Genomic DNA, 24,196 nt, shown 5'->3' on the forward strand with positions numbered 1-24,196 from the left:
GCAACATCCACATTTCACCGTCCTATATCTTCCACCATACTCGCCATTCCTCAACCCTATAGAAGAGTTTTTCTCGGCATGGCGGTGGAAGGTATATGATCTCCGTCTCCAGGCTGAGGTACCCCTCATCCAAGCCATGGAGGAGGCCTGTGACCAGATGGAGGTAGCAGCAATGCAAGGATGGATTCGTCATTCAAGACGTTTCTTTCCAAGGTGTCTTGCTAATGACAACATTGCCTGCGATGTTGATGAAATTCTCTGGCCAGATCCAGCTAGGCGAAGAGACAATGTGTAGTTTTTTTATTTTATTTTTTTAAACTAAAGTGACGTTTGGTTACAGTATTATGAATCTCCATGTCAACATTTTGGGCGTGTTGAGAAATAAATTAGTTTCTTCAGTCTGCAACATTGGTCTTGTGTAGTGTTTGGTGAATTTACATTATATTTGTACTTTGTTGATAGTAGCCTACTCTAACCATAGGGAAGTAGAAGTGCTAAAAGTGTTTATCACAGCAGAGTGTAACTCGCGCAAACAGAGTATAGTAATGTGAAACGTGTGTGTTTCATATGGTAACAACGTGTGGTTTTTAAAAAGAAGTGTATAGTTTTTACAAGAGTGTTTAATTTTGCAAAGGATCTGTAGTGTTTTGCTAATTGGGTGTGTGGTTGTGCTAATTGTGTGTAGTGTTTTGAAAACACGGGCCCTGTTTTGAAAATCGTGCTTAAGCAATCAAAAAAAACTGTAATTATGAAGCCAGTCTGATCTGTGTTGACCAGCAGAGGGATGCGTGACTCCAGTCTCTTAGATAACATCTTGATGGCCTATAGGAGGTGCACTTTAGGGGGTTTTCCCCTTTCTTGGGAATTACTGTAATCACGTCTTCAGAAAAAGACTCTGAAAAGCAGTTGCCGTCCCTGTTTTTTTTTTAAGTACCTCCGTAAGGTAGGGTACCAATAGCTCCTTAATTAGAAGGTAAACATTTAATGGCCTCCAACAATTCAGGGACTGAGAAATTATCACTCAGGCACTCTCTGTCCTCCTCTGGCATGGGAGGTTGAGAGAGGAGAGAAATAGGTTGATCTCTGATTGGGAAGTATAGAGTATTTCTTCAAAGTATCATTCATTTCAGTAGGGTGTAAGGATATCTCATTAGTAAGAGTTTCTATAGAATGAATTGTCTTACTTTCCTCTGTTTTCTGTTGCCATGCCGATACTATATGGGCTTTCTTTCCAAGTTCGTAGGATCGTTGTTTTGATCTAGTAAAGGCCCTCTCAGTTTGATATGTGTTCTGCGTACTATATTGCAGTTTTTTATTTACCAAGAGCCCGTATAGGTCTTTAGTCGGGCCTCTTTGATAGGTTTTTATCGAGCTCAAGAATTTCAGATTTAAAGGACATTCATTCCGGCATCGTGTTTTCTCTTCAACCCTTTAGTAAAGGCAATGATTTGTCCCCTCAGGTTTTCAATGCATCCCAAAGAATGAAACTGTCAGGAGCAGAGGGTTTGTTTGTCAAAGAAAAAAATATGAATCTGCTCTTCGATGGATGCACAACATTCAGGTTGCTTCAAGAGTAGAATTTATTTTCCATTTATATGCTCCATTTACCTTGGTAAAGATGGAGAGTGATATTGCCAGAGAATGGTCAGTAAGCAATCTGGGGAGATATTCAGTATCTAACAATTTGTGAAATAGCAAAAAGCTATGCATGAGTGTGTGTTGTGTGGGTGTGAATAAAAACAGTAGTCCCTATCCTGTGGGTGCCTCTATCTCCAAGTGTCTAGTAAATTGAGTAAAACTTGTAAGTAAAACTTGTCCCACCCATTCCCTCTTTAATTTCTTGTGTTCACCTGCTGTACGATGTGTTTGTTATAAAGAACACAATGTCAGCCTTTCATTTCTTAAGGTACAGTATGTATACACTCTTTTCCTCTTTACCGGGCTGTTAAGACCTTTTACGTATAATGTGACATATGTCAGTGGATTAAGCATGGGCTGGGTTTCAAATAGATAACCGAATGGTATACACTATTATGAAAATAATTAGGTGATACTTGAAGTGACCTATGTCAAATCAAATCAAAGTTTATTTGTCACGTGCGCCGAATACAATAGGTCTAGTAGGCCTTACAGTGAAATGCTTATATACAGGCTCTAACCAATAGTGCGGGAAAAAAAGAAGGGGTGTGTGTGTGTGTGTGTGTGTGTGTGTGTGTGCAGGTAAGTAAAGAAATAAAACAACAGTAAAAAGACATTTGAAAAAAGAGTAGCAAGGCTATATACAGACACACCTGTTAGTCAGGCTTATTGAGGTAGTATGTACATGTAGGTATCGTTAAAGTGACTATGCATATAGGATGAACAGAGAGTAGCAGAAGCGTAAAAAGAGGGGTTGGCGGGTGGTGGGACAAAATGCAGATAGCCCGGTTAGCCAATGTGCGGGAGCACTGGTTGGTTGGGTCATTTAGGTAGTATGTACATGAATGTATAGTTAAAGTGACTATGCATATAAGATAAACAGAGAATAGCAGCATCGTAAAAGAGAGGCTGGGGGGAGGCACACAATGCAAATAGTCCGGGTAACCATTTGGTTAGATGTTCAGGAGTCTTATGGCTTGGGGGTAAAAACTGTTGAGAAGCCTGGACTTGGTACTGCGGTAGTAGAGTCTATGACTGGGGTGGCTGGGGTTTTTAGGGCCTTCCTCTGGCCTTCCTCTGACACTGCCTGGTGTAGAGGTCCTGGATGGCAGGCAGCTTTGCCCCAGTGATGTACTGGGCTGAACGCACTACCCTCTGAAGTGCCTTGCGGTCGGAGGCCGAGCAATTGCCGTACCAGGCAGTGATGCAACCGGTCAGGATGCTCTCGATGTTGCAGCTGTAGAACCTTTTGAGGATCTCAGGACCCATGCCAAATCTTTTTAGTTTCCTGAGTGGGAATAGGCTTTGTCGTGCCCTCTTCACGACTGTCTTGTTGTGTCTGGGCTAATCTAGTTTGTTGTTGATGTGGACACCAAGGAATTTGAAGCTCTCAACCTGCTCCACCGTCGATGAGAATGGGGGTGTGCTCGGTGCTCCTTTTCCTGTAGTCCACAACCATCTCCTTAGTCTTGGTTACGTTAAGGGATAGGTTGTTATTCTGGCACCACCTGGCCAGGTCTCTGACCTCCTCCCTATAGGCTGTCTCGTCGTTGTCGGGGATCAGGCCTACCACTGTTGTGTCATCAGCAAACTTAATGATGGTGTTGGAGTCGTGCCTGGCCATGCAGTCGTGGGTGAACAGGGAGTACAGGAGGGGACTGAGCACGCACCCCTGGGGACCTGGAGTACAGGTGATCTAGATTTTTTCCCCCTCTGGTTGCACATTTAACATGTTGATAGAGATTTGGTAGAACTGATTTAAGTTTCCCTGCATTAAAGTCTCCAGCCACTAGGAGCGCCGCCTCTGGGTGAGTGGTTTCCTGTTTGCTTATTTCCTTATACAGCTGACTGAGTGCGGTCTTAGTGCCAGCATCTGTCTGTGGTGGTAAATAAACAGCCACAAAAAGTATAGCTACTCTAGGCAAGTAGTGTGGCCTGCAGTTTATCACAATATACTCTACTTCAGACGAGCAAAATCTAGAGACTTCCATAGATTTCGTGCACCAGCTGTTGTTTACAAATATGCACAGACCGCCCCCCCCCCGGGTTTTGGCATCAAGGTTCTGTGGGTGCGTTCGATTTCTAGTGGCTTGGTGAAGTTGTTTATGCCCAGGACATCAGGGATCCACTTAGTGAAGAAACGATGGGATCACGGCCCTTGCTGTCTTCCTTCAATCCCACCACATGGATGTTGCTACGTCTGCTCTGGTTCTCCATCTAGTCCACCTTGTTTTTGAGATAGGAATAGTCCTTCTGCAGCTGTTTGATCACCTGGTCATGACATGTGATGGTATCTTCAATGGTGCTGATGTGCAACTCAGCCTCGGTTGCTCTCAAAAGCAGATCATTCAAGGAGGATTTCAGGCCGTCAAAGGAAGAATGAAGTTCAGACGATTTCTTGTACACTTTTAGTGAAAGACCTTTTTTACCATCTTGAATTTCCCGGAGGAGAGTAGCAAGCATGCCAGAAGAATTGGAAGTGGCTGCGGAGAGGAACCGTGTTGAACTGTCGTCAGTGCTCTCAGAGCTAATGCTAATCTTGCTGGCAGTGGCGTTGCTATCGTTAGTTTGCGATTCAACAAAGTTTTTGTCACTACCTCGCTGGCAATGAGCATACTGCTGGCAGGCTGATGGGGTGATGCAGACAGAACAAGCTTTCCATCCAATCCTGCAACCTCCGTTACCAATAGGCCGTATGATTTTGCTTGCTTTGGAATCCAGAGAAGTGACATGATATATCCCTAGTTGAAATTGGCTGCTTACATGAATGACTTTCAGCCCCACATGCAGGTATAAAACACAGTTTATTTCTGTAGCCTATCTTGCAATTAGAAAATGCTGTAATGACAGGCTACAATTGCACAGTGATTGTTTGCACATGGCAACAAATGGAGTTGGGTTGGAAATAGTAATAGTAGTCTACAATATTTCTTACAATCGTCTATTTTAACTGAAATAGTGTTGGTCATTATTAATAAGTGCAGCATTTCCACTTCAAAATAGTTTAGCAAAATACTTTACTCATCAGATTGTGCTGCATTCCCCTCTTGTAATAATTGCTTGACGAGTCTGTGACAGAGTTTGAGTGTTTTTTTGTTTTTGTTGGATTGAGCACATGCCCCCCAAAAGGACTGTGCACAGCCCTGCAGCTAATGGAATGAAAAAGTGGGCGTTTTGTTCCCTTTTTCAGGGTTTCTATGTAGATCAAATGCTTTGGTTAGTGCCCTACTTTACTTTTCTGCAGAGAACAGAAGGAACAGTTCAACCCAAAAATAAAATGTTAAAACTCAGCTATATGCAGTACTAGGCCACAGTCCCAGCATTAATTTTCTATAAACACAACTAACACACCCATCTCCGTGCACCTTGGAAAATGCCTCTGTTTACTTTATCCCTTTACATTACCTCTTAAAAGAAAGAGATAACAATAAAGGAAGGGTCACTGAAGCTAGATTGACCCCTGACAATTACAGTTGCTTGGTTGATAAAAGGGCCCTCTCTGCTACCCTCTTCCACCCCCTGCATCCCTCTACCCCTCCGTCCTTCCAACCCCTCCACCTCTCTCTCAGTGGGAAGGAAAGGCCATGTGAAACTAGGGTTGGGCGGTCTCCAGATTTTCATTTGGTCATACCGTCCTTCTCTTAGCCAGGGATTTAAGGAATTACCGGATTAGTACACAAGGGGGCACCAAACATACTATTGGGTGTATTAGAATGCTAACAACATTAGCACAAGTAATAGCGAATTTCCACAGAGGCTGCTAGCTAAATATGCATAAGAAAATAAACAAATTGCAAAGACAGGCAATCCAGCTCATAAAGTTATACATCTATAGATAGGAGCTAACAAATATAATTTTTGGTGAGTTTGGACATTTACAAGCATTTGTGAACAAGAGACATTGTGCAAATGAACAAAGTTTTGACGCATGCTTGTCTGAAGAACAGTACTGACTCTGAAGCAAAGTGTGTTCACCCTGTTTCTGTGTGGAGTCTGGAGTCGCTAGGGCAACGGGCCTGACTTTTCTGCTCTGAGAAGTTGGGGTAGGAGCAAACGAGCCAAGAAGGGAGAGGAGAGAGAGAAAAAAAAAGAAGGAAATCAAAAGATATCAGTGGCAGCTGTACAGATAACTCATCCAAAGGGCTTTGACCTCTCAAACACGGCAGAAAGCTTACACAATATGATGCACTGTCACCTTATTAATTCAGTAACTTACTTAGATAACTATCAAGGCTTGTGTTAATGCGGAATTGTTCTTTTTTCACACAAGAAAAAAAGAAAACGTATAAGAAATCTCTAGCTGCGTTTTGTAAACGCAGATCTAAAATGTTTCTTATTGTAATTTCTGCTCGGCATCAGACAAATTTTGTTCTTCAGTTGCACCTCTCCAGTCGGATGAGAATTCATGAACAGCATTCTATCAGCAGACAACGCTGTGACTGATGTGTAGTTACTTTTCTCTGGTACATTTCTCAGAGTACCCAGCCTACTTTCTCTGGTAAAATGCGAGATTAACTTTAAGCAAAATATTAGGAAATTTAGCTGGCTACAATATTTCTATGATAAACATTAGAAATATGATGGCCATGCAACATTTTTGCAAAAAAAGACCTTGATTTTTCATTGTAAGCATTTACTTGTGTGGCTTCAGTCCAAATAGAGTTGCACTTCTGTTGTCATCTGATGAAAATGAAGCTATTTCCTGCTAAATGTGTTGCACTAATATATTTTCTGCGAAGGAAAACTATAGTTGCACACCCTGATTACTCTAATGAATCCAAAAAACACTTGACTTACAATATAAAATGCGACCCCTGTCAATACACACTGGGGAACTACAGTAAGCTTCATAATGTAAAATAAAGTGAAATGAAGAACGCGATCTGCTTCATCTCCTAACGTATTGCACAAGTTGACTGCAGGTATTTACTTAAAGTAGCTACAAATATTAAAATGCATTGAAAAACGTCAAAGAAATAGTTTCAATGGCATTGACAGTGTGGAAAAAACATCCCATGGCTAGGGCCGTTACGGTGACTGTTTTACCGCCACACCGGCGGTCACAAGTCATTTGTAGGGGTGGCAGGTAGCCTAGTGGTTAGAGTGTTGTAACCAAAAGGTTGCTAGATCGAATCCCTGAGCTGACAAGGCCAAAATCTGTCGTTCTGCCCCTGAACTAGGCAGTTAACCCACTGTTCCTCGGCCGTCATTGTAAATAAGAATTTGTTTTTAACTGACTTGCCTGGTTAAATAACAAATAAATAAAATCACCACAGTCAAATTCCATGTGACCATTTGCAGTAAAGCAAGAAACAGCACGTTCCTTTTTTTTGTGCAACTTTTTCAAATCATAGTCGAACACCTCATGTAACCTAGCCCATAGACCTATATGTTTTGATAAGGTTTGTATCACAACTAAAGTGGCCAAAGAACTTCTTAAAATGAAGCACATTAATCTGCTTTATAACTGGTGTTGAGCCAAACTGGCACACATAGCGCCGCAAGATAGGGGAAGATAATTTTCACCATAAAAAAAAAAACACCTTTATGATATAGCATTACATGCATAATCGCATTTGTGGTCACTTTTGAGAAAGGTGTTGGATTGTTAATTGATTGAATTTTGGAACATTCACACTTTCACACGTGTGCGCATTGCTGCGCTTATGATGTGAAGAAATAGCCTAAATAGTTTATCAACATGTGAAGCTAAACGTTCTGAACTGTTGCATCAGCCTCATTGCTTTTAAAAATGTTTTTGATGCGAGTGGTTGTATTCATTTGGGATCTATCGCATCCAACAACTGTCCCAGACTATGTTTTGATTAGGGTTCTTTCTCGCACAGAAGGACAAGTTGACCAATAGAATAGGGCAACTTTTGTGGGTGATAGTAAATTGACATAGGCTGGTGCTTTTGCTGTTTGTTGAGCCTAATCATCTTGTTGGCTGACGAAATGTAAATATGGACAGTTCTAACATCTTCAATAGAATAGAATAGAATAAAACTTTATTGTCCATCCAGAACGGACATTTTTCTTTGGCATCACCGTCCCTTAAAAGGATCACATACACATACATTCTCACATCATACACATTTAAACCAGTCAGTCCATCATGTTGCATACACTAAAAACATAGAGGACATTAAAACATTCACTCAAACAGCCAGTGCCACCAAGCTGCTGACCCCAAACCCCTTCAATTTCCTGATTAAAAACAGGCGCTGGCTTGCTTTAAAAAAAAATACAGTCTGCATTCTCTGTAAACCTCAGCTTGTTTTCAATTTGTGTCACAATTTGAAACACTCAACCACCTCCACTGGTTGGTCTTTCAGAAAGAGTAGTTGGGACATTGGTAAGTTGTTGCCATTGATGATCAGCTCCTTTGTCTTTTCCACATTGATGTTCAGACGATTTCGGCACCATTCTTGAAGGTTGTTGGTCTGTTTAAAATAGCTGTCCCCATCTGACGTAGCATCTTTAAAAAAGAGTTCTACCAGAGCCATGTCATCCACGTACTTAAAAAGGCTCACATTGTTTCCTTGGATCTTCATCTCATTAGTGTAGATAGTGAACAACAACAGGGAAAAGACACACCCCTGGGGCGCCCCTGTGTTCAGGGTCAGTTCATCAGAGAGGACCCCATTCATGAGGACCCTCTGTGGGCAGTCAATTAAAAAGTCCTTGATCCAACATGCGAGGCCTTCATTGACATTCAGGTCCAGTTGTCGTTTCAGCTGTGTGTGTATTTGCATTGTATTGAAAGCTGAACTAAAATCAATAAATCAAATGTGTGCATAGGATTTTGCATGTTGAAGGTGACTAGCCACCATGTTCACCAAGGTCAGGGTATCATGCTCAGGTCCAGTTGATCTGCAATGGAAAAGGTAAGATGCTTACTAACAACCCTTTCCATGCATTTGGCCAGAAGGGGCGTGAGGGCCACAGGTTGAAAGTCATTTGGTGATGTCTTAGGCCCCTGATGTCTTAGGCACCGGTACAATGGTCAACACCTTCCAGGAGTTTTGGCACTGTACAGATGCTCAGCAGGAGTTGAAACAGTCGTGTGAAGACTCCCTTGAGCTGGTCGGCGCAGACCTTCAGAACTTTGCCCCGTAGTCTGTCTGGGCCCGGCACTTTGTGTGGCTTAATATTTGACAAGCATGAGGCCACCTCGTTCTCTGTTATCTGGACAGTAGAGGATTTGGGGATGCTCTCACATATTTGTATACATTCGTCTTTAAAATAGACAGTGTCAAATCTTCCATAAAAACAGTTTAGTTATTTTACAAAGAATGAACAGTCTGCAATTTTATTGTTCTCTCTTTTCCCTTCTCATCCCATCATTGCAGTAAGCCCTTCCCATGCCTGTCTTGGATTGCCTGTACAGAACCTCTGTTCCACTTTATCCTTGAAGTTGTTTTTTGCTTTCCACATTTTTGACCTGAATTCATTTTCAGTATCTCCTTTCAGGAATGCAAACTTTCATTGAGGCACATTTCAAGTCCTAAGACACCCAGGGCTTGTTGTTAGGAAATATTTTGACAGTTTTTGTGTTATTGACAGTATCCTCACAGAACTGGATGTGTGACGTAATAAGGTCTGTCAACTCGTGGGGATCCCTGCAAGAACACCTCCCAGTCTGTGATGTCAAAGCAATCATTGAGCTCCTCCCTACTCTCCTCTGTCCATACCTGAATGGGTTTTTCGCGTTTCACCTGCTGCCTTTATCTCGGTAGGAGATGGATAAAGTAATGGTCTCATTTCCCGATAGGTGCACTGCACACTGCCTTGTATGCGTACTCATAACATTGCCATTACACTGGTCCAGGATGCGAGTTGAGTGAGTTGGACTGGTGACGTACTGTTGCAGAGTGGGGAGGTGCGCGGAGAGGTAACTGAGCTAAATGCCTACCACCCCGTAGCACTCACTTCCGTCATCATGAAGTGCTTTGAGAGACTAGTCAAGGACCATATCACCTCCACCCTACCTGACACCCTAGACCGACTCCAATTTGCTTACCGCCCCAATGGGTCCACAGACGACGCAATCGCAACCACACTGCACACTGCCCTAACCCATCTGGACAAGAGGAATACCTATGTGAGAATGCTGTTCATTGACTACAGATCAGCATTTAACACCATAGTACCCTCCAAACTCATCATCAAGCTCGAGACCCTGGGTCTCGACCCCGCCCTGTGCAACTGGGTACTGGACTTCCTGACGGGCTGCCCCCCAGGTGGTGAGGGTAGGTAACAACATCTCCACCCCGCTGATCCTCAACACTGGGGCCCCACAAGGGTGCGTTCTGAGCCCTTTCCTGTACTCCTTGTTGAACAACGACTGCGTGGCCATGCACGCCTCCAACTCAAACATCAAGTTTGCAGACGACACTACAGTGGTAGGCTTGATTACCAACAACGACGAGACGGCCTACAAGGAGGAGGTGAGGGCCCTCAGAGTGTGGTGTCAGGAAAATAACTCAACGTCAACAAAACAAAGGAGGTTATCGTGGACTTCAGGAAACAGCAGAGGGAGCACCCCCCTATCCACATCGAGGGGACAGTAGTGGAGAGGGTAGTAAGTTAAGTTCCTCGGCGTACACATCACGGACAAACTGAATTGGTCCACCCACACAGACAGCATGGTGAAGAAGGCGCAGCAGCGCCTCTTCAACCTCAGGAGGCTGAAGAAAAGCTCTCACAAACTTTTACAGATGCACAACCGAGAGCATCCTGTTGGGCTCTATCACCGCCTGGTACGGCAACTGCTCCGCCAACAACCGTAAGGCTCTCCAGAGGGTAGTGAGGTCTGCACAACGCATCACCGGGGGCAAACTACCTGCCCTCCAGGACACCTACACCACCCGATTTCACAGGAAGGACATAAAGATCATCAAGGACAACAACCACCCAAGCCACTGCCTGTTCACCCCGCTATCATCCAGAAGGCGAGGTCAGTACAGGTGCATCAAAGCAGGGACCGAGAGACTGAAAAACAGCTTCTATATCAAGACCATCAGACTGTTAAAACAGCCACCACTAACATTGAGTGGCTGCTGCCTACATACAGACTTGAAATCATTGGCCACTTTAATAAATGGATCACTAGTCACTTTAATAATGCCACTTTAATAATGTTTACATTTCTTGCATCACTCATCTCATATGTACATACTGTATTTCATACCATCTATTGCATCTTGCCTATGCCGCTCTGTTATTGCTCATCCATATACAGTTGAAGTTGGAAGTTTACATACACTTAGGTTGGAGTCATTAAAACTCATTTTTCAACCACTCCACAAATTTCTTGTTTACAAACTAGAGTTTTGGCAAGTTGGTTAGGACATCTACAGTGGGGCAAAAAAGTATTTAGTCAGCCACCAATTGTGCAAGTTCTCCCACTTAAAAAGATGAGAGAGGCCTGTAATTTTCATCATAGGTACACTTCAACTATGACAGACAAAATGAGAAAAAAATCCAGAAAATCACATTGTAGGACTTTTAAAGAATTTATTTGCAAATTATGGTGGAAAATAAGTATTTGATCACCTACAAACGAGCAAGATTTCTGGCTCTCACAGACCTGTAACTTCTTTCAGAGGCTCCTCTGTCCTCCACTCGTTACCTGTATTAATGGCACCTGTTTGAACTTGTTATCAGTATAAAAGACACCTGTCCACAACCTCAAACAGTCACAGTCCAAAAACCACTATGGCCAAGACCAAAGAGCTGTCAAAGGACACCAGAAATAAAATTGTAGACCTGCACCAGGCTGGGAAGAATGAATGTGCAATAGGTAAGCAGCTTGGTTTGAAGAAATCAACTGTGGGAGCAATTATTAGGAAATGGAAGACATACATGACACAAGTAATTTTTCCAACAATTGTTTACCTACAGATTATTATTATTGTAATTCACTGTATCACAATTCTAGTGAATTGGTCAGAGTTTACTGTACATACACTAAGTTGACTGTGCCTTTAAACAGCTTGGAAAATTCCAGAAAATTACGTCTTTAGAAGCTTCTGATAGGCTAATTGACATAATTTGAGTCAATTGGATGTGTACTTGTGGATGTATTTCAAGGACTACCTTCAAACTCAGTGCCTCTTTGTCAAGATATCATGGGAAAATCAAAAGAAATCAGCCAATACCTCAGAAAAAAATTGTAGACCTCCACAAGTCTGGTTCATCATTGGGAGCAGTTTCCAAGTGCCTGAAGGTACCACATTCATCTCTACAAACAATAGTACACAAGTATAAACACTGTGGGACCACGCAGCCATCATACCGCTCAGGAAGGAGACGTGTTCTGTCTCCTAGAGATGAACGTACTTTGCTGTGAAAAGTGCAAATCAATCCCAGAACAACAGCAAAATACCTTGTGAAGATGCTGGAGGAAACAGGTACAAAAGTATCTATATCCACAGTAAAACGTGTCCTATATCGACATAACCTGAAAGGCTGCTCAGCAAGGAAGAAACCACTGCTCCAAAACCTCCATAAAAAAGCCAGACTACGGTTTGCAACTGCACATGAGGACAAAGATTGTATTTTTTGGATAAATGTCCTCTGGTCTGATGAAACAAAAATAGAACTCTTTGGTCATAATGTTTGGAGGAAAAAGGGGGAGGCTTGCAAGCCCAACAACACCATCCTAACCGTGAAGCACGAGGGTGGCAGCATCATGTTGTGGGGGTGCTTTGCTGCAGGAGGAGCTGGTGCACTTCACAAAATAGATGACATCATGAGTCAGGAAAATGATGTGGATATATTGAAGCAACATCTCAAGACATCAGTCGGGAAGTTAAAGCTTGGTCGCAAATTGGTGTTGGAGGGCCAGTAGGAGGCACTCTTTCCTCTGGTCTAAAAAATATCCCAATGCCCCAGGGCAGTGATTGGGAACACTTCCCTGTGTAGGGTGCCGTCTTTCAGATGGGACGTTAAACGGTGTCCTGACTCTGAGGTCATTAAAGATCCCATGGCACTTATCCGGGTGTTAACCTGGCTAAATTGGCTAAATTCCCAATCCGGCCCTCAAACCATCACGGTCACCTAATAATCCACAGTTTCCAATTGGCTCATTCATCCCCCTCTTCTCCGCTGTAACTATTCCCCAGGTTGTTGCTGTAAATGAGAATGTGTTCTCAGTCAACTTATCTGGTAAAATAACGGAAAAATAAAAAATGGGTCTTACAAATGGACAATGACCCCAAGCATACTTCCAAAGTTGTGGAAAAATGGCTTAAGGACAACAAAGTCAAGGTATTGGAGTGGCCATCACAAAGCCCTGACCTCAATCCTATAGAACATTTGTGGGCAGAACTGAAAAAGCGTGTGCGAGCAAGGAGGCCGACAAACCTGACTCAGTTACACCAGCTCCGTCAGGAGGAATGGACAAAATTCACCCAACTTATTGTGGGAAGCTTGTGGAAGGCTACCCAAAACTTTTGACCCAAGTTAAACAATTTAAAGGCAATGCTACCAAATACTAATTGAGTGTATGCAAACTTCTGACCCACTGGAAACGTGATGAAAGAAATAAAAGCTGAAATAAATCATTCTCTCTACATTCTTAAAATAAAGTGGGATCCTAACTGACCTAAAACAGGGAAATTTTACATGGATTAAATGTCAGGAATTGTGAAAAACTAAACTTCCGACTTCTGTATTTATTTATATGTATATATTCTTATTCAATTCCTTTACTTAGCTTTGTGTGTATTAGGAAGTTGTTGTGGAATTGTTAGATTACTTGTTAGATATTGCTGCACTGTCGGAACGAGAAACACAAGCACTTCGCTACACTCGCAATAACACCTGCTAACCATGTGCACGTAACCAATCAAATTTGATTTGAACTGAATCCAGAGGTCCCTTGATATTTCACTGACCTCGTCTTCCCTCTTTAGGGTGTGTCCAAAATGCGTGAAAACGCGCTTGGTGAGGACATTTCACATCCTTGTGTTATAAAATAGACTTTGCCAAGACAAATGTAATTCTTCATGTTCTGAATTGTTCAAAAGGGGTCTTTCTCTAACATATCATTAACATTATATTTAAAAAAAAAAAGAGCTGTATTTCGTAGTTTAATACTTCCAATAATAAGCACTGAACTAAGTTGACAGATGCGGTGCAGCTTTATCGACAAAATGTTTTTGGGGGGGATTTGAAAATAAAAAAATCTTGCGGTACGCTCAGTGCTCCGTTGACATTTTACAGAGATACGCTTGTTTTTGTGAGAAGTCTTTGAAACAGGTACTTTGTATTTGTCACGTTCTGACCATAGTTCTTGTGTGTTTTAGTGTTGGTCAGGACGTGAGCTGGGTGGGCATTCTATGTTGTATGTCTAGTTTGTCTATTTCTATGTTTGGCCTGATATGGTTCTCAATCAGAGGCAGGTGTTAGTCATTGTCATATTTAGGTAGCCTGTTTTGAGTTGGGTTTTGGTGGGTGATTGTTCCTGTCTCTGTGTTTTGCACCAGTTAGGACTGTTTTCCATGGTTTCTTGTTTTGTATATGTTTATTGTTCACGTTATCATCTTTATTAAAGATGTTTATAAATAACCACGCTGCATTTTGGTCCTCCTCTCTTTCACCAGAAGAAAACCGTAACAGTATTTAATATGAACACCCTATACTAAAATATGAAAATACTCATGTCTCAATCGATATCTATCTTACCTCTATATTGTTTTATGTCCTCTGGATTTGAGAAGAAAGATGACAAGTTCAATGGTAGCCTTAATTCTCCCACAGCATCCAGCCTATTTTCCTGATTTATGACCACTTTTTTTCCTCTGGCCTCCATTGATTTAGTTGCCCTAATTTTTACCATCCTACAAAGGTAAAAAACTTTTGTATTCTGTTAGTCTACACCCAGGAGGTTGGTGCTACCTTAATTGGGGAGGACGGGCTCGTTGTAATGGCTGGAGTGGAATAAGTGAAATGGTATTAAATATATCAACACATGGTTTCCATGTGTTTGATGCCATTCCATTTGCTCTGTTCCATCCATTATTATGAGCTGTCCATCCCCTCAGCAGTCTCTGCTGGTCTACACCTGTTTAAAATTTTATTACATTTTTATTTGTTAAGCTTGCATTAAGTGACGGAAGCTGGAGCTGTTCCTTCAGTACAGATCCTGGTGAAACTGAAACACTCCAAAGATGATGCCTAGGGCTTCTCGTCCTATCTGTGCGTTAGTTTCTGCTTTTGTTCAATGTCCTCGATGCGAAAGCAATCCGCTTCTCTTCACCAGAATGCATGATCTGCTCCTGGAATGTCTCCTCCTTGTTTTCAGCCTCTGACATTTTCTCGGGGCTCTTTTTGTTTTTGCAGGCTCGTTTGATGTGGCCCTTTTTATCACAGGCTCAGAAATCCATGTCCTTACAGCAGCATGTACACGCCTGATGTCCCACATTACCACAGGGGTTCCGAGTGGAGCAGCAGTCTAAGACACTGCATCTCAGCATTAGAGGCATCACTACAGACACCCTGGTTCGAATCCAGGCTGTATCACAACCGGTTGTGACTGGGAGTCCCATAGGGCAGTGCCCAGCGTCATCTGGGTTTGGCCGGTGTAGGCTGTCATTATAAATAAGAATTTGTTCATATCTAACTTGCCTAGTTAAATAAAGGTCAAATTAAATATATATAATAATAATGTGCCTTGATCTCCCTGTCTCTGATATCAGTTGCAACTCTGTGCACTTTTACTGATGAACTCAAGCCTCTTTAGCAGCTAGTTCCATGGACACACTGACTTCAGTTGACTTTGCCATGGTCAGATTACTTTCAGTCAAGTCTATTTTGTGTAGCTTCACTCCGTTAGGCCACATACTAGTCTGTCTCTAGTGGTGTCATTTAGAACATCATTCAACTCACAGTGCTCTGATAGTTTATTTAATGCAGCAGCAACCATCGTCACTGATTCTCCCTATTCCTGATGTATTCTGTGGAACCTAAACCTTTCAGCAATAACTAGTGGTTTTGGTGAAAAGTGTCCTTTCGGGTATTGTGCACAAACTGTCATTCTGTTACTAAACTTTGCATCTCTACTGTTCTTCAAGTAAATGTATTTTTGTAAGATGTTCTGTAGAAATTGTTAAAAGTAGTCATTGTGCATAGACTTGTTTAACTTTGCAATCGTTGGTTTTGGTTGGACATACATTTTAAAGTGAAAAATATGAGTCTCCGTGTCACTCCGTTATCATGGCATTGCCCAGGATTCAATAGTTTTTATTAACCATAAGTGATAACGCTGTTAGTATGGTAGGCTTTTGATGTTTTCAAAGCTTTTAATTGAGGATCAACATGAGAACAGATGCACTTGCTTAATTATGTTTGTTAATAATTGTGTTTATTGGGGAAGCGGTGTTAAAACCAGGCCAATTTACAGTTTAAAAGCACACCAGCACAGTACATAGCTCAACATGAATAACACCATCATTTATTCACCATGCAAAATGGTAATGACATTTCTAGTCAATTATCTCCTAGGAGCATATTATTTATTTATATCATATCTAATTACATTTTTGATTGTGGGGAATACTAGATGAGAAGCTTCTCATAAATCATCACTTATAAGACTTTACACAGCTTATTATTCTCTCCCTCCACATTGTAAAAAAGCCAATTCACCAACTACTTAATCAGCGTAATTTTGCAAGTTGAGTGGACTTCAGAAGGACAAGAATATGAGATAATGTGTTAGTGTCAACAAACTCCGCTCAAAATCAGCTGAATTTAAACAAGCTTGTTGAGTGAAATTACAAATTCATGTTTGCTTAAAACAACTCAACCTTTTCCACTATTATCATATTTCCCAGGATGCTATCTTGCAGGTTGATTTTCAGAAATGCTTGTTTCAATATCTGTTTTTGCATGTACTTTGATTGGTTGATTAATCGTATGCTACACAAACATAAATTACATAGATTTCTTTCTAATCTGTTAGTAAAAGGATTTATTGCACCTGTTACTGAGATGGCTTTTTCAGTTTATATCATTAAGGTAGTCTCAATAAGCGATATAGTTGGATATCCACTCTGTGGCTGAATTCCAATAGGAAATGCACATCACTTTGCAAGCAAGCATAATGCAATTTTTCTTAACCAAGAGTTTCAACCCACTGTGTTAGGGTGTAACTCTCAAAGAAAGGCCTTATGATAAATGTAATGTCATAAAGTGTTTATTTTTAAAGATAACATGTTCACTTAGGCCAGGCCTGGGCAATTATTTTCCATGGTGGGCCACATTAGAATATATTTTTGCCATTGCGGGCCAGAATCATATTACAGGATTATACATCATGTGTATGACTGTGTTGACAGTCACATCTACTGTAAATCACCTCCAGATATGATACTTATTATACTTTTTTAACATGCACAGAAATAAACCACATCCATGTTCTCCTTTTGGTGGGTATTTTCATTATTACACATGTAATGAACTACACGGAGGGAAAAGTACACTGTGTATTCAGCACCACGGACATAACCCTTGTTAACGGGTATGCACAACAACACAAGAAAGAGAGAGAGCTCAACATTACATTTAAACTACTCAGTCAGTGTGGGGAGTGAAGTCTCTGATGGGCATTGACTAGAGCAGTGAAGTCAGGTATAGTTTCTGACATCGCTATGCGCAGGATTGCTGAGAGATGACCTGTGCCTTGACTTGTTATATTTCATCACTGAAAATGTATGTTCACATACATACAGTAGGTTGACCCAAACAGTACAAACATCTTCTGAGCATGACTCCTAATCTTTGGAAAGTTTTGTTCATCGAGAAATGCATAGAACCTCGTCAGTGAAATTGTTTTGAATAGCTCTCCAATCACGGCATCAGACTGAAGATCGATAAGCTCAAGTTGCAGGTCAGTGGGAGCGTTATCCACATTAAAGGTGAAAAGAGAGGAAACCAACAGCATGTCATTTTCCAACACTGAGAAAACTTACCGTTCAAAGCACGCAGCAGCGATGTATACTTCTCCCGCTGGTCATCTGATAGGGAACAGACTAGTAGTGTCGGAAGGTGGGTGAGATTGCTGGCTTCAACTTGGTCGGTCAGGAGGAGTCATTTTCCCTTGAAGGCTTTGACAAGGATGTGCAAAAAGGCCCTTCACTTGTAGTTCGGAATTCAGTTCATTCATGAGGGCCATGATTTCCACGGTGAAGGCAGAAACAGCCAACCGTTCTTTATCTTGCAGTTGAGGGAAATCCACATATTTTCCTTTCATTTGCAAAAACTCAGCAATCTCCGACTTCAGGTCCCACACCCTTTCAAGTTCCTTCCCCAAACTCAGCCATCTCCTGTTTATGTGGTAGGGGAGATCTGCATGACCCGACTCTGTCTCTTCTAACAGTGAGACAAACTGCCTGTGGTTTAAAGATTTTGCTCTTATGAAGTTTACCACTTTAGTGACTGTATCCACAACATGGCTCATTTTCAGAACACATTTACAGAGCACCTCCTGATGAACAATGCAATGCAGGAAAATAATTTTCTGATCTGGGTTCAGCTCAGCTACTTGATCTTGTATCCTTTTCAAAAGGCCAATGTTTTTTCCTGCCAAGTTTGGTCACCCATCAGTGGTCAGACTGGATAACTTTTCACAACTCAGTCCCAGCATTTCACACACTTACTAACGTCCTCCAACAATATTTCCCTGTGGACTTCATTAACTGCACTGAAGCAAGCTCCTCTGTAATTTCAAAGTCTGGGGTTATGCCTCGTAAGAATATCAACAACCACAAAATAATTGACCTTGTCTTTCAACTGCTGTTCCATATTCTCTGCAATGTCCTCATCACGCCGTTTCACTGTTCGTCTTAACAGGGAAACATTTTCAAACAGCTATCTTGTTGGGACAAAGTATTGCTGCAGAGTCAATTAAACATTATTTCATGAATTCGCCCTCAGCAATTGGCTTGTTATGTCTAGCAATTTTGTGGGACAGTACATACAGTTGAGGTCGGAAGTTTACATGCACCTTATCCAAATACATTTAAACTCAGTTTTTCACAATTCCTGACATTTAATCCTAGTAAAAATTCCCTGTCTTAGGTCAGTTAGGATCACCACTTTATTTTAAGAATGTGAAATGTCAGAATAATAGTAGAGAGAATGATTTATTTCAGATTTTATTTATTTCATCACATTCCCAGTGGATCAGACGTTTACATATACTCAATTAGTATTTGGTAGCATTGCCTTTAAATTGTTTAACTTGGGTCAAACTTTTTGGGTAGCCTTCCACAAGCTTCCCACAATAAGTTGGGTGAATGTTGGCCCATTCCTCCTGACAGTGCTGGTGTAACTGAGTGAGGTTTGTAGGCCTCCTTGCTCACACACGCTTTTTCAGTTCTGCCTACAAATTTTCTATGGGATTGAGGACAGGGCTTTGTGAGGGCCACTCCAATACCTTGACTTTATTGTCCTTAAGCCATTTTGCCACAACTTTGGAAGTATGCTTGGGGTCATTGTCCTTTTGGAAGACCAAGCTTTAACTTCCTAACGGATGTCTTGAGATGTTACTTCAATATATCCACGTCATTTTCCTACCTCATGATGCCATTTTTTTGTGAAGTGCACCAGCCCCTCCTGCAGCAAAGCACCCCCACAACATGATGCTGCCACCCCCACAACATGATGCTGCCACCCCCGTGCATCATGGTTTGGATGGTGTTCTTCGGCTTGCAAGCCTCCCCCTTTTTCCTCCAAACATAACAATGGCCATTATGGCCAAATAGTTTTATTTTTGTTTCATCAGACCAGAGGACATTTCTCAAAAAAGTACGATCTTTGTCCCCATGTGCAGTTGCAAACAGTAGTCTGGCTTTTTTATGGTGGTTTTGGAGCAGTGGCTTCTTCCTTCCTGAGCGTCCTTTCAGGTTATGTCAATATAGGACTCATTATACTGTGGATATAGATACTTTTGTACATGTTTCCTCCAGGATCTTCACAAGGTCCTTTTCTGTTGTTCTGGGCTTGATTTGCACTTTTCACACCAAAGTACGTTCATCTCTAGGAGACAGAATAGGTCTCCTTCCGGAGCGGTATGACGGCTGCGTGGTCCCATGGTGTTTATACTTGCATACTATTGTTTGTACAGATGAACGTGGTACCTTCAGGCGTTTGTAAATTGATCCCAAGGATGAACCAGACTTGTGGGGGTCTAGCTGATTTATTTTGATTTTCCCATGATGTCAAGCAAAGAGGCACTGAGTTTGAAGGTAGGCCTTGAAATACATCCACAGGTACTTCTCCAATTGACTCAAATGATGTCAATTAGCCTATCAGAAGCATCTAAAGCCATGACATAATTTTCTGGAATTTTCCAAGCTGTTTAAAGGCACAGTCAACTTAGTGTATGTAAACTTCTGACCCACTGGAATTGTGATACAGTGAATTATAAGTGAAATAATCTGTCTGTAAACAATTGTTGGAAAAATGACTTGTGTCATGCACAAAGTAGATGTCCTAACCTACTTGCCAAAACTATAGTTTGTTAACAAGAAATTTGTGGAGTAGTTGAAAAACGAGTTTTAATGACTCCTACCTAAACTTCCAACTTCAACTGTAACTAGCTCTCGCAATTCCGTTGTTTAATGAATGCAGTTTTGTGAAAAGTCCTTACTGCTTTTGCAAATGAGAAAGCAACTCTGCACTTGATGCACTTGCCATCTGCTCAGAAGACATATTCCTATGGTTCTCTGCATGCCTCATCTGGAAGTGTCGGGACAAATTGTAGTCTTTCAAGACAGCAATGCTCTCTTTGCACCCTTTGCACACAGCTTTCCCTGATACCTCAATAAGGACATATTCTATGTTCACTCTTGCTGGAACACCCTACATTCATTGTCTGCTTTCCTTTTCTTTGAAAAACTAATTTTTGCGCAATTTATAGCTAGCTACTATTTGTAACTGTGACTTGTGTTAGCCTGTGAGTCACTGTCTGTCCTCGTGCAGTTATTTATATGTTCCTTAAAAATAAATCAGTTAAAGTTAAATCATTACACAAAGGCATGTATTCAATGGGCTTTTAATTTGAATAACAAATATCTTTCTCAAAACTTTAGTAAACCAAATTATTTTTGTGATCTGAGCATGATTCCACAGGCCATATTGAATCAAGTTGCAGTCCACATATAGCCCCCAGGCCAACCTTTGCCCAGGCTTGACTTAGCACTTGCTTGGTGATGGCTAAATTACTACAATGCATCGAATACAACAATGCTGTCTCTGTCGCTAACAAATACAGTCATGGGCGGTAACTACAATTCACTGGAAAGGCACTCTGGGAAATATGTAAATAAGGTAGAATACATTCTCAAGTTGAATTGTTTGTTCACTCAACCTGAAATTCAAAGTTGAGTGAACATACAATTTAACTTGATAATGTATGCTGGGTCAGCTATATGCCCAAATGTTGAGCCAACTCACAATCCTATTGCAGCTGGTTACATTATGGAGTGGCAGGGTAGCCTAGTGGTTAGATCGTTGGACTAGTAACCGAAAGGTTGCAAGTTCATATCCCCGGGCTGACAAGGAAAGGCACTCTGGGAAATATGTAAATAAGGTAGAATACATTCTCAAATTGGCTAACCCACTGTTCCTAGGCTGTCATTGAAAATAAGAGTTTGTTACAGCCTAGTAAAATAAATAAAAAATTACAATCCTATGTTGAATCAACTTCAATGCTATTTTATTGAGCAAACCCACAATCATATTGTACGTTGAATCAACATGTTTATTTTTTCTTCTTTTTTTTTTTTACAGTGCATCCCTCTCTTCCCTCCTTTTATTGTGAGACCCAGGCTACTGAGGAGTTCATCTGTCTCTCATTCCCCCAACTCCCTCCTTCTATCCCTCCCTCCATCAGTTCATCGAGCTAATTACCCACGGTTCTCCTGTGCATCTGCACCCGGGCCGCATTGCTCGGCAACAACACACACACAGAGAGGAAGAGAGGACGAGGCTGGAGGAGAGAAAGAGAGCGAGAGGGATAACAGGAGGAATAAAGAGGAGGACAGTTCACCTCACTTAAAGGCTTTTATGCTCAGTGAGGTGAAAGTAAAATGGCTACTAACCCCTGCTGTGTCACTTGTTTAGCGGTCGACATAAGAAGTGTATTTTGACTAGACACACAGCTAGAATCCACACAGCTAGAATCCAGTTTCGACCACTATGGTAATAAATGGCTTTGGTTTTCATCTATATTTAGCATCTATTTTGGTTTGTTTGTGAGGATTTCATATTATTTGAATGTAGCATGACTCAATGTATTCCACTGCATCCACCAAGGATATCCCAACATCACACAATCATTGGCAAGAATAAACTAAACAAATTGAATATGCAAACCTCTAGGTATGTAAATATACAAACTGCTGCTGATTCACCAGCTGTCAGTTGACAATGACACAACCCAAGGTCAGAGAGGTGAGATCATAAAGGCAAACACACACACAAACAAACACACTTGTTTTTCTATCCTCATGGTGACTTAAAATTGATTTCCATTCAAAAACCCTATTTTCCCTAAACCCTAAACCTAAACCTGTAACCCTAACTCCTAAACATAACCCCTTGCCCTAACCATAATTGTAACCCTAATTGTAACCCTAAACCTAACCCCTAAGCTTAAAATAGCCTTTGTACTCGTGGAGATGTGGGAAATGTTCTCTTCCAAGGATAGTAAAAATATAAATCTATGTATACTGTCTAGGTACAGTTCAAACTTACACCAGGTAGGTGTGTGCTTGTAATTAACACAAACCACGACACCTGCCATCTATTCTCTTTTGGCTGGAGCCATCAGCCCAATGGGCAGCCTAGCTGATCATGCATGACCTGTATGGGTTATACTTTACAATACAGAGACAATATTCCATAGTAATACAAGCTGTATATTCCAATGTAATAGCATGGATATTAGGTAGATTATACGTATGGAATAAGGCCTATAAAATGGGAACCCTTGTGAAGCCAAAAGTTTGGCTGCACGTCTGTTCCTGGTCAAGGTCACCCTGTCCACTGTCATGCCACATGTCCTGCTAGCTATTAGTCTATCAGGACCACTGCTTTATTGCCCCCTCTATAGGGAGACAGCCAAGCTCACTGCTGACACTACAGATCCAGAGACATATAATACAATCACAGACAGCACAGAGATCACACACTAAACACTGCTGGGGGTTACTGCACCTAGTACCTGACGAAGGAGAGAGAATTATAAGGAGAGAAAGAGCAAGAGAGAGAGAGCGAGAGGCATCCTCTGAAAATGTAAAGAAGTGAAGTATAGGGTGAATATCCAACATTAAACACGCATAGACTGTAAAGTTGCCAATGGTGCGTTGTCACATCTTCACGTTTGTTTTGTGCTTGACCTTACCTCGTACGTCTGCAGAGAAACGGGCTGAATGTCTGGAGACAAAGAGCTTGAGTTCTTGGTCTAGGTTACAGTCGATGAGGTTGGTGTCCCATGAGCGAATCCCTGCACGGAAAACAAAACAAAAAAATTGAGGAACAGAAAGACATCAGTGCAAAAACCCACTTCTTCTATCACTAGGCTAGCCAGGCAGAGGCTAGCACACTATGAATATTCCCCATGCATGTTGCATCAAGGGCCATCCCAGCTAGCAGGTAACATTGTGAGAACCATATGTTTCTTAGAGCTTGGTGAGAGCGTGGTTGTCCTATGTTTAATTTGCATACCTTCCCATAATGTTCTGGGAATGCTGCAGGATACCCAGCTAGCACATAATGTTCTGAGAACCATATGTTTCTTATTAAGTGGGAATTGCAGTACCTCAGCATAACGTTTCCTTCACGTTTCCTCATGGTTTTATTTAAAGTAATGTTCTCAAAATGTTTAGAGAATGTTAAGAAACATCATTCTTCTGTGAGAATTTCAGTCCTTCAGCATGTTTTCTACAGGTTTCCTCATGGTTCTATTTACTGCACCTGTACATAGCCCACCTATAATTTAGCCCAAACAACTACCTCTTTCCCAACTGTATTTAATTTATTTATTTATTTTGCTCCTTTGCACCCCATTATTTTTATTTCTACTTTGCACATTCTTCCATTGCAAAACTACCATTCCAGTGTTTTACTTGCTATATTGTATTTACTTTGCCACCATGGCCTTTTTTGCCTTTACCTCCCTTCTCACCTCATTTGCTCACATTGTATATAGACTTGTTTATACTGTATTATTGACTGTATGTTTGTTTTACTCCATGTGTAACTCTGTGTCGTTGTATCTGTCGAACTGCTTTGCTTTATCTTGGCCAGGTCGCAATTGTAAATGAGAACTTGTTCTCAACTTGCCTACCTGGTTAAATAAAGGTAAAATAAAATAAATAAAATAAAAAAAAGTCATGCTTTCAGAATGTTCAGAGATTGTTAAGAAACAATGTTATTCTGTGGGAATGTCAGTACTTTAGCATAACGCTTTCTGAAGGTTTCCACATGATTATATTTAAAGTCATGTTCTCAGAACATTAAGATAACGTTCCATAAAAAACAC

General features: G+C 41.3%; 1 protein-coding gene across 1 annotated transcript in view; it reads right to left on the minus strand.

Moving 5' to 3' along the window:
* LOC110509597 (microtubule-associated protein 1B) overlaps nucleotides 1–24,196 on the minus strand; it is a 64,378-nt gene that overhangs the window by 33,206 nt on the left and 6,976 nt on the right. The window contains exon 2 of the mRNA XM_021590583.2: nucleotides 23,057–23,158. Coding sequence (XP_021446258.1) covers nucleotides 23,057–23,158 — 102 coding nt within the window. The remainder of the gene's footprint in view (nucleotides 1–23,056; nucleotides 23,159–24,196) is intronic.

The sequence above is a fragment of the Oncorhynchus mykiss genome, chromosome Y (assembly GCF_013265735.2).
Source record: "Oncorhynchus mykiss isolate Arlee chromosome Y, USDA_OmykA_1.1, whole genome shotgun sequence".
Classification (NCBI taxonomy): Eukaryota; Metazoa; Chordata; class Actinopteri; order Salmoniformes; family Salmonidae; genus Oncorhynchus; species Oncorhynchus mykiss.